The sequence below is a fragment of the Phymastichus coffea genome, unplaced genomic scaffold (assembly GCF_024137745.1).
Source record: "Phymastichus coffea isolate CEN01 unplaced genomic scaffold, Cenicafe_Pcof_1.1 PCOF00174, whole genome shotgun sequence".
Classification (NCBI taxonomy): Eukaryota; Metazoa; Arthropoda; class Insecta; order Hymenoptera; family Eulophidae; genus Phymastichus; species Phymastichus coffea.
Window position 1 is genome coordinate 289,471 of NW_026706985.1, and position 15,675 is coordinate 305,145.

Genomic DNA, 15,675 nt, shown 5'->3' on the forward strand with positions numbered 1-15,675 from the left:
ACCCGTTGTAACGAAAAACTCACCGTAATAATAAACAGTTTCGCGGATTGGAAAAAATAAAAATGAGCGTCGTCGTCGCTCCACCAGCATTCAAAGCCAAACAAAAGTCGAGCTTTGAGACCCTTCAACCATGAGATAATAGCGGAAAAAAGAAGGGGAGCCTGGCCGACGCGTAATTGTAACGCGCGCAGATACAAATTTTTTTTTTTTTTACTACGGCGCCTCGTTATTTTCAACCCGCGAGAGAGAAAAGAGTGCACCTATTGAGATTGAAATTAAATATGACGAGGCATGAGAGAGAAGTAGTTTTGATCTGTTGATAAAAAGATACTGTCGGAGGAAAAATGTACACTCGGCGACTTTCGAATCGTCACGAGCATTTAACGTGCGCTTGTTAAACTCGTCTTTTTCACGTCACTGTCGAAGTCGAGCGAGTGTTCCTGGCATTCGGTGCCGAAAATCACAATTCTCTCCCGGTCAGGGAATATCTCTCAGCGCAATGGCCTAGCCGTGTTCGGTCGATGTACGCTGCCGCGCCCACTCACCTAATTTTGGAATTGAGCTTGCGCCGACTTGTGCGGCCTCTATTATTCATTGTAGGATTAGATCTTGAGCTGGATCATCGAAAAGACGTCTCCATTGTGAGCTCGCTTACGTTGATAAATAATCATATGTTACTTTGAATAATGCGCATTCCCGTCTGGATAAATTTTTACGAAATATCACAGTAGCAATGAGATAATTGGCGGGGATAAATCATCGAGGTGATTCACCATTCGTGAGTAGGGTACGTTATGATGGTTTATGAACAAAACGGAATAGCGACAGCAGTATATCAATGAAATAATGTTACAACTCAGCTCTCGCTAAAATCAATCTCTCTTTGTGAACATGACGCATTAAAACTGCTTTTACTATCCAAAACTAGGTTACCATCACGCACCACCCTCTTACGCAAAAAATTAACAACTCCCAAAATCGCAGACAAGATTTATGCAGCTGAACCTAAAACTAGGTCTCCATCGCGCATTACCCTTCTATGCCCAAAATTATAACAACTGCCATGTACGTACACTCTCCAAATCGCAGACATAATTTACGCAGCAAAAAGGAGAAGTATAAATTGCCACGAGCATCTTATTGTAAATTTTGGCTAAAATCAGATGAGATGAAAAGAAAACATGGGATATTAATCATGAGTGGTCGGGTGTCGTAATGCGCCAGCATAATCTTTCGAAATTCAATAAATCGCGCGTTCATAACTATAAAATCAACGTCGATGCCTTCGGATAAATTTCTCTCTCTCTCTCTCTCTCTCGCTCTCACGGATTATGTAGTTTGAGTAGGTCACATCTGATAAGCAATTGTTGTGAGTAGACAGAGAGAGAGAGAGAGAGAGAGAGAGAGAGAGAGAGAGAGAAGGGGGGAGAATGGTATTTAACTTTTGGCCTGAACGCGATTACTGCGTTTGGATGGTGTGTGCACTATTGTTTTGGACAATCCGATTTAGCGTACACAATTGGGCCGGTGCCTTACTTGGATCGTTGCTCCGCTGCGGCGTATGGAATTGAAAATGTCCAATTCGACCAAAGAAATACTGAACGCTTCTTTTTTTTCACAATCGAACTAACGAAGACGGAAGCTAATTGCGTATATTTAATCAATTCTTATGATGTTTACTCGAGGAGCTTACATAATCATTTAGCGTTCGAATAAAAAGCTCGATTAAGACATTCTCAGTCGCGAGATTTGCATGTCAATCGCAGTAAACGTAGCCCCGCAGTCGTACTCAAACCAACAATTAGGGACGAATTCTTTGAAGAGTCTCCCACTCACGAAGCTTTCAAATCGACAACTATTTTCATCTGCACGTTTTGAGTAATAACGAACGCGACACAGCACTCTGCACTCCATTATAATTTTATTGACATTCCAAGAAACATTGTTTATACATGCAAGCAAAATTGAAAGGCGACTGTTCAATTGACAATGAGCAATTGATTCACGAAGTGAATAATTACAATTCAAACTTGGTGCTTTATTCCTTAAACCGAAAGAAAGAGAGGAAGAAAAAAGCCTTTGAGCCGCGCGAAGTTTCATTCGGCCTCTGCTAAAATAAAAAGGTTTTATGGCAGAATATTAAACAGCCACATAATAGTAGCCCAGATGTACAACTAAGCAGCTTACGCGGGGAGAGAGACGGCAAGCTCCGATTCTCAGGCATATAATCTTTTTTTGCTCTCTTTCTCCTCTACTGCAGCGAGCTTTTTATAGAGACTCGTGCTTTCTTTGCACTGGCAATTTTCGTGATAGTTTCTCGTCTCGAAAACATCTCAAGCAAACATCAATCTAGAAATACACACTTTCCACGTGAGGTATTTCCGTTGCTGCTACATTACTTTATTTTCTTAGAGCTTATTATGCTAATGCAAAGCACACTTTTACTAATTGCGATTGAGGCAGACAAAAATGTTTGCCAATGGCATGATTAGAGTGAATAAAAGTTGAGTTCAAGACTTGGTTTTCGTAATTGCGGTTTTCGAGAAACTATCTCGCGAATGTTTTATTATAATTCCACGTAAAAAGTGCAATTCGATTGAAATATTTAAACTCTTATTGATTTGGTAACTACATTTATACACCGCTTTACATGATAGGAAAGCGATGTATAATTCACGTAGACTTTCGAGCATTTGATGCATTGAAACAGAGTAGCTTTGCCACACGTTTGGCACAGTTTACCACCATCACCAAACACTTTTTTGGTGGCTTTGCGACAACCTTGACAAAACAGCATTACTGCACCTTCTATAGCTGTGAAACAGATGATAAAATAAATTACGCCGTTGCCACTGATGAAATTACGAAGAAACTTACAGTATTGTTTGAATTTCTCCACGTGCTCTATTTTCGGAATTTTATTCGCCGATTTCATTGGTAGCTTATCAGTTTTGATCGAACTCTGACGTGTCAAACGCTGTCTGGGCTCCATATTGCCATCGGCAAGTGGTCGACGATTCGGTAGCTCGCTCTGGTTTTCTACCGACTGATTTGCAGATGAATTATTTTTAACGGCCACTAGTTGATTCTCCGACTGCTTTGACGCGCACTTTTTAAAATGCCTTGGCTCCAATTGATTTCGAAATTTATTCGATCGCGCAGTTGCTCCCATTTTTACGGCATTTTGCGAGTGTCGCTCGATTGGTTTTCGGTACTGTTTTACGGTAGATGAACAGCATCGAAATCGAGAAGCAGAATCATCTGGAAGAACAGTTTCAAAAATGTAAAACAAATATGCATTATAAGTTGTACCGAAAACATTTCGATACTAACTTCTAGACGTCGACCCAAATACAACTTGCGACAGACGAGTAGGTCTTTCTAGTTTTTCTTTATTGATGTCGCGGTCAATTAACGAACATGTGAAAGAATGATACTGCATGCTAAATTTTGAGATATACATTTTTTTGCAACCTTTGCATTCATATACCAGCTTCGCTTGACAATTAGGACAGTCGCGTAAAGTTTTACGATATACCTTTTCGTAATACGAACAACAATCTATACAGTAGTACGTATAAAAGCTCTTTTTCTCTGAAATATTAAAGGTACGATATGTCTCAAATTTGAGTTCGAAATATGGTGAATTTAAGAAAAACTTACTGGTTTCATCGGTTTTATTTTTAAACCTCTTGTGCATGATATTTTTAACATATTTATCAGACTCTTGTTTAATGTTATATTGGCTATTATTTTCTAAAACAAAAATTACATATTAATTCCATTGTTATTACCGTTAAAGTAATAAGTAAGTTATTAGTAGAAACTTACCAATGAATGGTTTTGGTTTGATATCCAACGAACTGATTTCTTGTTTAATTTGAGCACAGGAGTTAAATGATTTATCATATACTAAAACAAAATAAAAAATTTAAATACTCGAATGATTTATTGCAAATAATAATTATCTTACTAAGAGAAAGCTGTGATTTCATTTCCAATGGATCTATTTCTTCTTTGATCGTTATATCCTGACAATATGCATTACCTGAATTTAACGTGAAAAATATTACTCAAATAATACTCTGACCATTAAAAATATTTTTTATTTGCTTAATACCTGTAAAATTATCTGACAAAATCAAAGATTTCAATAATTCATTTACATCAACAAAATAATATTCTGGATTATACAGCAATTCATTATCTGTTAATAAAGTCAAGAGAAATGAATAGACCAAATAATTACATCATTAGCGATTTTTTTACATTATTGACGCAAAATTGAAAATAATTGAATCTCACCTGTTCGAAAACCAGAGATTATATTACATATTTTGATGTCATTTACAGCTCCAAAGTCAAAGGGATGTGCACCTAAAAAATAAATGTACTTTGGTCACCATGACTACAAGAATTTTACATATTAGTATACCATTTATTTAAGAATAAAGTGGAAGTTTAAAAGAGCAAGCGTATATCTATAAGCAACTAAATTGATAGAGAAAATTATAAACATATAAAATTCAGTCTAAATGGTCAAAATAAAATAAGACAATCATCGCTTCAAAAATTATTTATTCAATATATAAAATTTTGAGAAAACATGAGTTTATCGATGTAGAGTATTTGCTTTGACGATACTTGCCAAAATAAAAAAATATGTTGAAAAATTTTATGACCCTAAATATAAACAAATGGTTTATTCTTAACTCATGATTATTACTCTACTTCGCATTCGTACAACATTTAAAAAGATAAATCAATTCACTTTTTAATAGCATTGAGTACGTAAGACCAGGAAAACACTAGAAAGAAATTGAATTGAAAAATAAAAATTGTTTATTATTTTATATATGGATTATGAAAGAACATGTCGGCCTCGATTCAGAACTATGGCGAGGCTTTGTACATACAATAATCATTATACATTGTTTCATTCAACATTAACAAGTAAACATTTTATGTATCTTTTTTCTGTGTACAGGTAGATCCTTTTAGCACTGATTGTTATGTTTCAATTGTTACATAGAATATTTTACTTTTTTTGCTTTTTGTTAACGTGTTAATTTCAGTAGTCTGTTTTTGCATTCGCATTTGTACATGCAATCGTCATAGATGAAATACTCCACGTACTCGCACTCATATTAATTATGATTTTAACAGGTACGTTGGTTTTTTAGGATCCTTAATATTTTGGACATATATATTTCTCTATATTTTGTTCATTGCTTAACGATTATAACCGAAGATGTTCGTTTAATTTTTTTGGGCATTTCTGATTTTAAAGAATGGCCAGTCGATGTTATTTCTGATCTTATATGCGTTGGGTTGACTTAAGAGAGTAATTTCCTCTCATCATTCAATATCTAAAAAATAATATTAATGTTAGTTCAGTACGAATAAATTTGGTATCCATAAGTGTCCTCAATACTCGACAAATTAAACTAAAATTAAAGATTCAACAAATTTTAGTTTACAAGTGATTTATATATTAAGACATTGAATGCAGCTCAGGTGATATCACCCTACTTTGATAATCTTACTATTCAGATCTATAATTTTTGTGAAATTCAGTATAATTTCCATAACGAGTAAAAGTTACTGTAGGCAGAGTTAGCAAAGATACAAAATCCAGTTTCAGATAAGCCTCAAAATTGAAATTTATTACCTATTTGTCAATAATTCCAGATTAATCGAATATTGTATGCCAATGACATAGAAAGGATTATATAAGAGTGAGAACGTTTCTAAAACGAAATGAAATTTCGTTGTGTGCACGAATGTGATTTGCATACTGACGACGAGCAACCGAAATACGTTACAGATCTGGCATTATATTCTGAAGATTATTTCTTAGAACCCCTGAAACGCCACAGTTGTGAAGTTTTTTTAGGGTATTCATCTTGGAGATTCATGCAGAGTTTTATAAAGCAAGGTTTTCCTCATCAACGAAAGCGAGTGTAATGCCGACTGCTAAAAATGAAAAAATTCCATGAGCCATATTATAATGCACGAACAACGATTATTTCCACTCTCAATTAATAGTATACACAAGCGAATAAATAAATAAAGTATTCAATATATCTTTAAACACAAGTTTAATTGAAAAACCTTTATTAATATAGTGTTGAACATTCAGTTATTGATCAATGAAATATCATGTACATGCATGTAATATTTTTAATTATTCGTTAGTTTTTTTAATGGAACGTAAAGTTTTTTTTCAAGAAATACACATTTTCTATATTCATATATAATCGTTAGTGTGACAGGAAAATCATGCATATTCAAACGTTATATGGTTATTAATATTTAAAAGTATAAATAAACAGAAAAGGAACGGAAAAAATAAACAGTAAATGCAGTTTCACTGTGACTAAACTAAATTATGTCATAAAATTAACCAGATTTCCCATATTCATAATTTTTTCTACAATAACTTCGTACAGTTTTGCACTGATTTTGCCTCAAGTGATGATTGAGCGCAACGTGCGACTGATACAGTCTGTCGCAAAATTTACACTGGTACATCAACAGCTCTTTACAAACAGAACATTGAGAGATTCTTAGACGATGTATTTTTTCTACAGAGACTTTGCACTTTAAGCAATACAATTTCATCATACTTGCAGATGCTGTGAGATAGGATTTATGATTTTCATAAGTCACTAGAAGAACTAAATTTTTTTTTATTGCAAAACAATAAAAACTTACAAAACTTTTGGATCCGCTTTTTAAATATGGATGGATAGTAATTGATTTCCTCGCATGCTGAAAAATACCATGAACATTTTTAGATTATGATTTTATAATAAAATTTAAGTAATATTAAGACTTGAAATCTTACATAATTTTTTAAGGAATACCTTCACCTCCTTATCAATGGGGCTTTTATCGCAAAGGTCTACTCTTGTCTCTGAAACACAAATAATTGATCAATAAACCAACAGGTGCTGTTTTTTTTTCAAAATGCGAAACTTCTCTTACTATCCTTTTTTGGAGTATGTTTTTTTCCTGCTTGCGGTACCGGAGCGAGAAAGTGTATTCCTGTAATGAAAAATCAAACATCCATTCCTGAAAATAAGTCTTTCAACGAATTGCCCCCAATAAAACCCGTACGAACCAATCCTATTCGCATCATCTGCAAACAGAAAAGCAAAAACGAGAAAAAAATATTAGTAAAGGAACAAGTTAAATATTGAAAGTTTAATTTGTGGCAGAGCTCAATATTCATACCAGCCAAAGCAAAAGTAAAAGCAAAAGCAAAAGCAAAAGCAAAAGCAAAAGCGAAAGCGAAAGCGAAAAAAGCATGCCTGCCTGAAAGCCTCCTCTCTTTCCCTCTCTATCTGCGTGAAGCATATAAACTATTTCTTTTTCAAATTTAAAACCGGGGTATAGGGGTTTTTATTCTGAAACTCGATGAATCGCACACATACGTACGAAGCCAAGTTAAAAACAGGAACTCTGTGTGCTTGCAGGTAAACGATCCGGAGAGCGCCGCCGACGACACGAGGAGAAGCTCGGCGCCGACCTCCTGGTGAGTTGCAGCACGAACTTTCTTCTTACTTGCGCGTTCATTGGACTTGCAGCGACTTGCTTTGTTCGTCAGAAAGCTGCGAAGCTTAGCGCGTCGTAATGGTCCTTCGCATCCGTACTTTCCTCAAGTTTATCATCTGTGTGTCGGTCGTTCCTTTTCTCTCGCCGTATGCGCGTAAATCTGAAAAGCTGCGCGCGCCGCCCGATTTTCTTCCTTACATATCAGATCTCTATTATGTTGCTCGACATTGATAGATCTGCTCTGTGCTTTCGCTCTTGCCCACTGCGAGAAGCTTTGTACTGCACGCGTACGTATCGCGAGAAGTTTCGTTGAAAAGGAAATAGATATTCCGCGTGGTGATGAAAGATTGCAGAACCCTTGCGTCGCTCGATCAATGGAGATCTGACGTCGGATAATCGAAGTCCCGCTCGATCTTCAAAGCAGCTTCAAAGAAAGAGCGACGAAAGCGAGTTGGTACGGCGAGGTGAGCGTGACGAGGAAATTCTGTTGGTGTGTAGGGAGCAGCAGCATCAGCAGGACGAGAAGAGCGCGCGAGCCAAGGAAACGAAGCTAATAATCGTAGTTGGTCTGCTGGCCGTGGCGGTGATTGCCCTCGTAATCACGCTCACCCTGCAAATCGCCGTGTTTGGCGCTGGACACGAGTACAAGGAGATGTGCCAGACAGAGGAGTGCGTCAAGACAGGTACAGACGAAACTTCCTTTTCGAGCGTGCATTTGCGCTTTCGAACGGTAAACCATCCGCAAGAAGGGGCAATTGTAAGTTTAGTGAGAAAACCTACCCTCGGCGAGGACGTGCGAACTCAAGCGCAAAGCCCATGTACGGGCTCGCGATGGGTGGGGGGTTGCACACAGCAAACGGCCGCGCGCTCCATTCAAGCGAAGATTCAGCGCGCTGGAGTGGCCCGCGGTGGACTCGTCGTGTCGCCGAGCTTACCGTTAATAATTCATCGACTCTGTCCTTTCCGACAGCGGCGCGAGTGATCGAGAGCTTGAACAAAAGCGTCGAGCCGTGCGACGACTTTTACAAGTTTGCCTGCGGCGGCTGGATCGCCAGGAATCCGATACCCCAGAGCCAGACGTCCTGGGACCAATTGAGTCGCTTGCGCGAGGAGTTGCTGAAGAATCTGCGGATCTTGCTCGAAGAGCCGGATCATCAAGACGATCCCAAGTCTGTCAAGATGGCGAGGACGTTTTACAGGACGTGCATGGACACTGGTATGGATAGTTGGTAGTTATTATTGCGAGTTATTATTGCGAGTGGAGGCAGAAGATCGATTCGAATTCATCTTCTCGTTACTGCCAATCGCCGATGATAATTGCCTTTTTCAGCGATTCATTACGGTCGACCGAACTAAACGAACGCAAATCGAACATCGGCAAATTACTGTAGCGACATCTCTGAGCGTTGGCAGTAGTAGGACTTTCCGGCCGAGTGCACTTGCGATATCTGAATTAAATTGAACGAACCACCGATTACTCGGTCAAATACTCGCGTCCTCTTTTCGTTCCTTCTTCGGCTTGACTTTCGGGTATAGGGCGCCAAATTACGTTTGCACGGCCGAATCGGATTACTTTCTCGCGCGCGTCCTCTTCACGTTTGCAAGCGCGATTACCGAACGCTATGAATTTTCACGCAAGAGCACTTTACTGCGCGGCAGAGGCGGGCCGCCCCCGAGCAGCGCGCCGGGGTATTTGCCTTGTAAATAAAGGGCTTTGTCACTCCCAAGACGCGCGCGGGGACAACAAGTTTTTCATTGCGCGCGCGCGCGCGCCATTTGAGGCCGAGACGCGGAAAGAGATTCGGTCCGAGATTAAGCTGGCTTTCTACTCGGATTTTCCTCGAAGAATCAATTTTCGTTCATCGCTACCGGTGAAAGAGAGCACGGTCCTGCGCAGCTCCAGCAGACTCGCGTTAGCGTGGCTCAACATTTGGGCAAAGGTGCGCCCCGTTGTTCGCAAGCCAAGAGCGATAGGCTAGGGCAAATCGACGCAAGCGTTGAAGTGGGATTGGTTTTCAAAGCAGAAAGCTGCCTTTACGCTACGCGACAACGGTCTCGCTCGACGCAATTTGAATGCGCAAACAGCAGCAATTAAGCCCGCATCTGCGATCCATCGTTGAGCATTCTTTTGGCAGCCGAGGCGTACACAAACGGAGCGCGGCGGCGGCAAATGCAATCGCGGAGAGAGGCAGACAAGGAATGATCGCGGGGACCGCGCGCGGCGCCTTTACGCGACCTGCATGCCATTAAGCTCGCGTTCGCTCGGCGGAGAATCGCGCTGCTGAATAAGGGATGACTGCTTCGGATTGCGCGAGCGAGGCTCGAGTCCCGACGCCGCGCGACATCGGCTCGGGAGAAATCAAACGCTTATTTTATCGGGTAGGGACCCGTTGAGCGAGCGCGCGCGCGCGATGCACCCGCAACGTCGGCCTGCTCGGAGTGTCCGGCGGCGCCTGCCCCGCCGAGCCCGCCCCGCCCTCTCTCTCTCTCTCTCTTCCTCTTCATCCACAGCGAGCGTCGAGGCGTTGGGTCTGGAGCCTATCCTCGGTGTGTTCGACCGTTTGGGCTTGCCGAGGGAGCTGCCGATGGACAACGGTAGCGCGCCGGATTTGGATCTGGCGCGTCTGTCCGGCGAGTTGAGGCGCAATCTCGGCCTCAACTTTCTCCTCAACTTCCACGTGAGCGAGGACGTTCGGGATACAACGAGGAATCGCATGATGGTAAGAGGGGCCTGACGATGGGCGGGACTTGGCGAAGGGGACTTGTGCGATGCGAACGGGGGGTCTTGGGCAATGGCGCCTGGAGGCGGAGACTCCAATGCTGCAAGCTTTGCGAGTAGTTATTTACGTTGCCGTCGTAAGTACAAATACAATGGTAATTATCAATGCAATAACAATTGTGAATATAATTTTCGCTGCGAATTTGAAAGAAGCAGTCGAAACTCTATTCATTCAAAGTAACAGAAAGCTGCAAAAGTACGCTCTATTAATCGTATTTTCAATGTAAAAATAAGAAAGAGGACGGAAAAACAAAGACTCACGTGCGCGCAAGCAAAGCAGCGAGTAAGTATATGAAAACAGAAACGTTGAAAGTTGCAAATGAGACGCAAAGGAGCGAAGGCAAAGTCATCGAATTATCAGTGTATCCGCAGCCAGTGCGGGGGCGGACGAAATCCGTCAAAGTTGAACCAATGCCTAATCCGTAAAACCAATAGCGCAGCCGCGCTCGCGAAACGGGCTAAGCTCGCTCTCTCTTGGCAGCTCGATGTGTTTGCACAGAGGTCGCGCGAGAAGTTGCGCCTCCGCGCGGGCTCGACACTGAGCGGCGTCTTCTCTGTTTCCCGATCGACCGTCATCGCCCAAGATGGAGCAACTGACGTGGGGATTCAGCGAGAACTACCTGCTCGACCCGGCGCGCTTCCGCACGGAGCTGCAGGAGTACAAGAAGTACATCAAGGCGATGCTGGCGCTGAGCGGAGCGGGCGAGCGGAGCGCCGAGTTCGCCGAGGAGCTGCTCGACTTCAGCACGTCCGTCGCCAAGGTACGCGCCGCCGCCGATTACAATGCCGAAAAACCGACGCTCGAGCCTCGGCTGCGCTCGCTCTCGAGTGGCGCTTCTCGATTTACAATTCATAAATGTGGTAATGCCGCGACGGGAGCCAGCGCCGAGCATCAATAATTCAAAGCCTCACTCGGCGCGGCCAGCGATAAATGTTCCTCGAATCGCCGATCGCAATTATCGAAAATCTCGTCTCATTATTACATAGGAAATATTAATACGATATGGCCTGATTGCCAGAGCACCAGCGCCGATCGCCTAATCGCGCGCCAACAAACATCCCAGAAGCTGATTGATGCCGGGCCTTAATCATTGAATTTTCGCCCGTATAGATTCTGTCGACGCCGGAGGAACGTCGAAGTGTCAATCACCTGTTTCACGAGGTGTCTGTCGTCGAGCTCCAGCAGTTGACAGACATGTATGCCGCGCAGGTGCGTATATTGCATTTCACATCCCCTTTTTGTCTTTTTTCATTGCCGAACGAAATAGCAGATTACAACCAGAGGCCGCAAAATTATTAGAAAGCATAGCGCGTAAGCCCAGTCGTATACTATTTTTCTTTTCTCCAGCAGTTCGAAGGTAGCATCTTCCGGCTGCGGCTCAGTCGGTAACATACTAATCTCGGTCTCGCTGGGCAAAAAAGTAGTACACGCACCACGGCAAGCCCACGACACGTCCAACTCTCACACGCTGTGGACTTACCAATAATACTTTCCCTGCCTATGTACGCAATCTACTATTTTTCCAGCCGAGAAATTCCACCCGCATATCGACAAGTCGATTTTCCAATGGAATTCTTCAACGCGTTTATTGTTTTCGTCGCACCTTTCAAAAAGCAAAAAGCTTTGAGAAAGATTTTTCAAACCTGAGAAAAATTTGTGAATAATGCAACAAACTCAAGCTCCTCTTCTTTTTTGCGCAGTCAAGTATAAGCAAATATTTATAGATGTGCAAACTCGGTTCGATCACTGTGAAAATCACACGGAGGATCTGTCTCGTAAATAGTGCTGTCGATCGTTGTACACTCAAAATCGACAATGGTACCGTACACTTGCGAACAGACAGTCGCGTGTAACGCTCGCAAATTTCAAACACACCGAGCCGACAGCCTAATCAGTAAAAAAAAGGAGGGCGGGGTGAATCGAACAATCAATCAAGTGATTGATGGGGTCGATTGATTGCAGAAGACTGCGCGTGCAGCGATTGATTTTAACAGCTCGCTTGGAAAAAAAACATTTGCAATCTCGCTAAAACGTTTGTTGCTACGACTAAACGAATAAACATACACACAATGGTCATCGAATAAAATGGGGGTTGTGTCCATGGGTTAACAGTGGAACTGGACGACCTATCTGAGCAGCGTGTTCAACAGGACGAACGTGACAATATCAGCGGAGAAGGATAGGGTGATTGTGATGGACTTGAACTATCTGCAGAAGCTGCCGCAGCTGCTCGCCGCGACGCCTAGACCGATCCTTGGTAAGTGCCCTCCTCCGGCTCTCATGCCGCCACTTGCTGAGAACGGGAGTTTCGAACGTGTAATTTTCGCGCCACTACTGTGTCGCAATGACAGGGCTTTGCGCGATTCGAGGCCACCGCAGCCTGCGACGTCTTAATGGCTAAGTAGGCTATCGAACTAGGAATAGGGGAACAACGAAAATTCATGGGACGAGACGGGCGCTTTTCCTTTCTTGTCGACGGCTCGAAGCTCGCCAGCCTTTTTTTTCGTAAAGGTCAAGCAAATATTGTCGGACGGCACGATCAATTATAATTGATAATTACTTCAGCGAGTTCGAATGAAGGTGAGCGGCAATATACGTCGATTTTCAATGCGCATTTATTTACAACATATAAAACATCGATATTACGAGCTCAGTGAACCCTGAGGACGCAAATTAACAAGAAAAGCTCATTAAAATCTCAATAGAATAATTTAAAGTACACAATCGCACTACGGCGAACGATGTGAATATTAAAATCGCTGCGCATCAACAGACGAGTAATGGCAACAACAAAAGGCCAAACGAAAGTAATGTAAATTACGAACGAGCCAAGTTCATGGAGAAGCATTGTTGGCAGGTGAACTCGGAAATATCATCGCCAACTTTGACCTCCGAGTCGCTCGTCATTGTTAGGCAGCAATAAACGCAGCATAGCTCGTCGAGAGCCGGTCGATGAAAAGTCGGAAGATACTTGGCCCCTTGCCCCGCGTAATTTGGATAGAGCGCGTTCCATATGAAAAGATAGGCCGAATGTTGGTGCCCGTTGTTGACGAGCTCCACTTTCAATTTAATCTTGTCATCTACAATGAAAACGTTCGACGATGAATTTTGAAATCGATCAAGACAAAGCTTCGAAGACACTTGTCCGAAGCGAGTTTAATATTATCTTTCACGATCTCGGTAATCTTCTTGCAATTCGCCTCCTCCTCGGCTCTGATTTCGTCGAGTACTTTGCATGACAGGTGCATCGTTAACAACGCCACGAGCAGCTTCCTCGCATTGTCGCTACAACTCTCTCCAAACCGTTCAAGAACAATTCACTGAGTTTCTCATGAACTCAGAAGCTTCCTTCCCGTCTCGCAGCCACAGTTTTTTTGATTCTCGCACTCGCTCCCCAAGCTTTTCATCTGAGAGATCATAAAGGACATCGGCGCCGTTGATATTTCAGCTTTCTCCTATAATTCGTAGGATAATATTATTCGTAGTTTATTGTTATAACGACTCACGACTTTCGTAGGGAATAGCGCCGGTGAAGATGGTGACAGCATCATAACATTTTGCAGTTACTCGGCAATATCGGGTCAGGAAAGTTTTGCAGAAAGTAGTCGAGGAGATACAGGGAAAACATTTTTTATACGCTTGGATCGATGGTATCAATGATTCTGTGGGCGAGAGTTCACGGAAAGAAGGGCCCACCCTTTATTTCAGATCCAACCAATGATTTTGAGGGGCAATAAGGCTAATGATCTATCGGATTGTGAAGCTACAAGGTTTACAAAATAATTCGGAAGAAAATACGAAAATAGGACGATTACACGTTCATCAATTTTTGCTTTATAAGAAATCTAAATATTTATCTTATAAAACAAAAATTTAAGTTCACGTTTATTTACTTCCATAATTTCAGTTGCTGTTATGCTCTATTATTTTCAATTATTACAAATTCAAACGAAACTCTACGTTTACACAGTGGATAAGCACTGAAAAATAACTGCAAAATAACGTTAAGAAAATTTGATTCATTTTATTACGCATTCAAATTCTGTTACATTGGATTTCTCTATGTACCAAATTGTACGTAATATCGTATAAAATCCACTTAACAATGGAGTATTCATCAATAAAAAAGAATCTTTTGTCTTGTTCAAATGTCGCGCTAAGAATACAAAAAAAAGATAAGAAATTTCAAATAATACACTTGTGCTTCCAAAAGTACGAGCGATTCTTGTACTTCTTACCGCACTTGGTGCACTTGAGCAAAGTGTCTTGATCCTCGAAGCCAGCAGCAGCAGCAACGTGCTTGTTCCTCAGATGAGCGTCGAGTTTGTGCTGATAGGACGCCTTGTAGTTGCAATGGCTGCATTGAAATCGTGGCTGGCACTCGTACTTGACGTGCTTGTAAGCGGCTCGAAAAGACAGGTAACACTTGGCGCATTTGAGGCAACGGATTTTCAAGGTGTCCGTGCATTTAGCGCAATTTTGCTCCTTGCTAGACGGCGCGCCGACACTGCAACTGACGTCGCACGTCGCGCAGTACCGCTCGGCAAAGTTTATCCAGTCTGCAACATGGTCGCGGACAGTTAAAGTAGCTTGTTGTTGTTGTTGTTGCTGTTGCTGCTCGACTTCTCGACTAGCGACGCTCAAGTGCTTACTGAATTTTTCTTGCTTCAACGGGATGCTCACGATTAACTTGGGCTTTGGGGATATGCCAAACGCATTGTCCAGTACGTCCAGAAGAACGTCGTCTGTAATTAATGCCAGTTTTCAGTCTGCGTGCTCTAATCGACGCTTCAAGTAGAGCTTTTGTTTTTGTATTTACCTAGCATATCTGGCGGTATTAATGATTTGTCGAACATGCTAAAATTCTGCAAGTGTAAAGAACTGTTATTTGGATCGAATTTTCGCTCATCGTACAAAGTCGTTAACTCAAAGCTGCAATCTTCTTCTGAACAAAAAAATGATTTTCCTCATTAATTCACTTTGTTATATTTATTTCAATAATTATTTCAAATAGAATTGACGTTACTTTTAATATCCAAAGTTGCCGTTGACTTAGTGTCGGTGTGAATTATATCTTGAATACACTTGATTAACAATTTACCGTCTGAAAAATAAACATATAGCAAAAATTAATTTGATCATTCAAAGAACAATTCGTTTAAGGCAGGACTAATTATATTTTAATTGACATTGAAACGAACGAAGCGACTAATACAGTTTTCAACATTGAAATGAACATGAATTAAGATGAAAGTTTGGTTTCGATGCCTACCTAGTTCTTTCAAATCAGATCCAGTCTTAAAATTTGTCGAAACAATACCTGCAATAGAAATAC

At 41.5% G+C, this 15,675-nt stretch overlaps 1 protein-coding gene across 1 annotated transcript in view; it reads left to right on the forward strand.

Moving 5' to 3' along the window:
- LOC131673373 (neprilysin-4-like) overlaps positions 1-15,675 on the forward strand; it is a 102,696-nt gene that overhangs the window by 52,744 nt on the left and 34,277 nt on the right. The window contains exons 4-10 of the mRNA XM_058951303.1: positions 7,482-7,540; positions 8,059-8,243; positions 8,531-8,776; positions 10,072-10,280; positions 10,924-11,100; positions 11,451-11,549; positions 12,453-12,597. Coding sequence (XP_058807286.1) covers positions 7,482-7,540; positions 8,059-8,243; positions 8,531-8,776; positions 10,072-10,280; positions 10,924-11,100; positions 11,451-11,549; positions 12,453-12,597 — 1,120 coding nt within the window. The remainder of the gene's footprint in view (positions 1-7,481; positions 7,541-8,058; positions 8,244-8,530; positions 8,777-10,071; positions 10,281-10,923; positions 11,101-11,450; positions 11,550-12,452; positions 12,598-15,675) is intronic.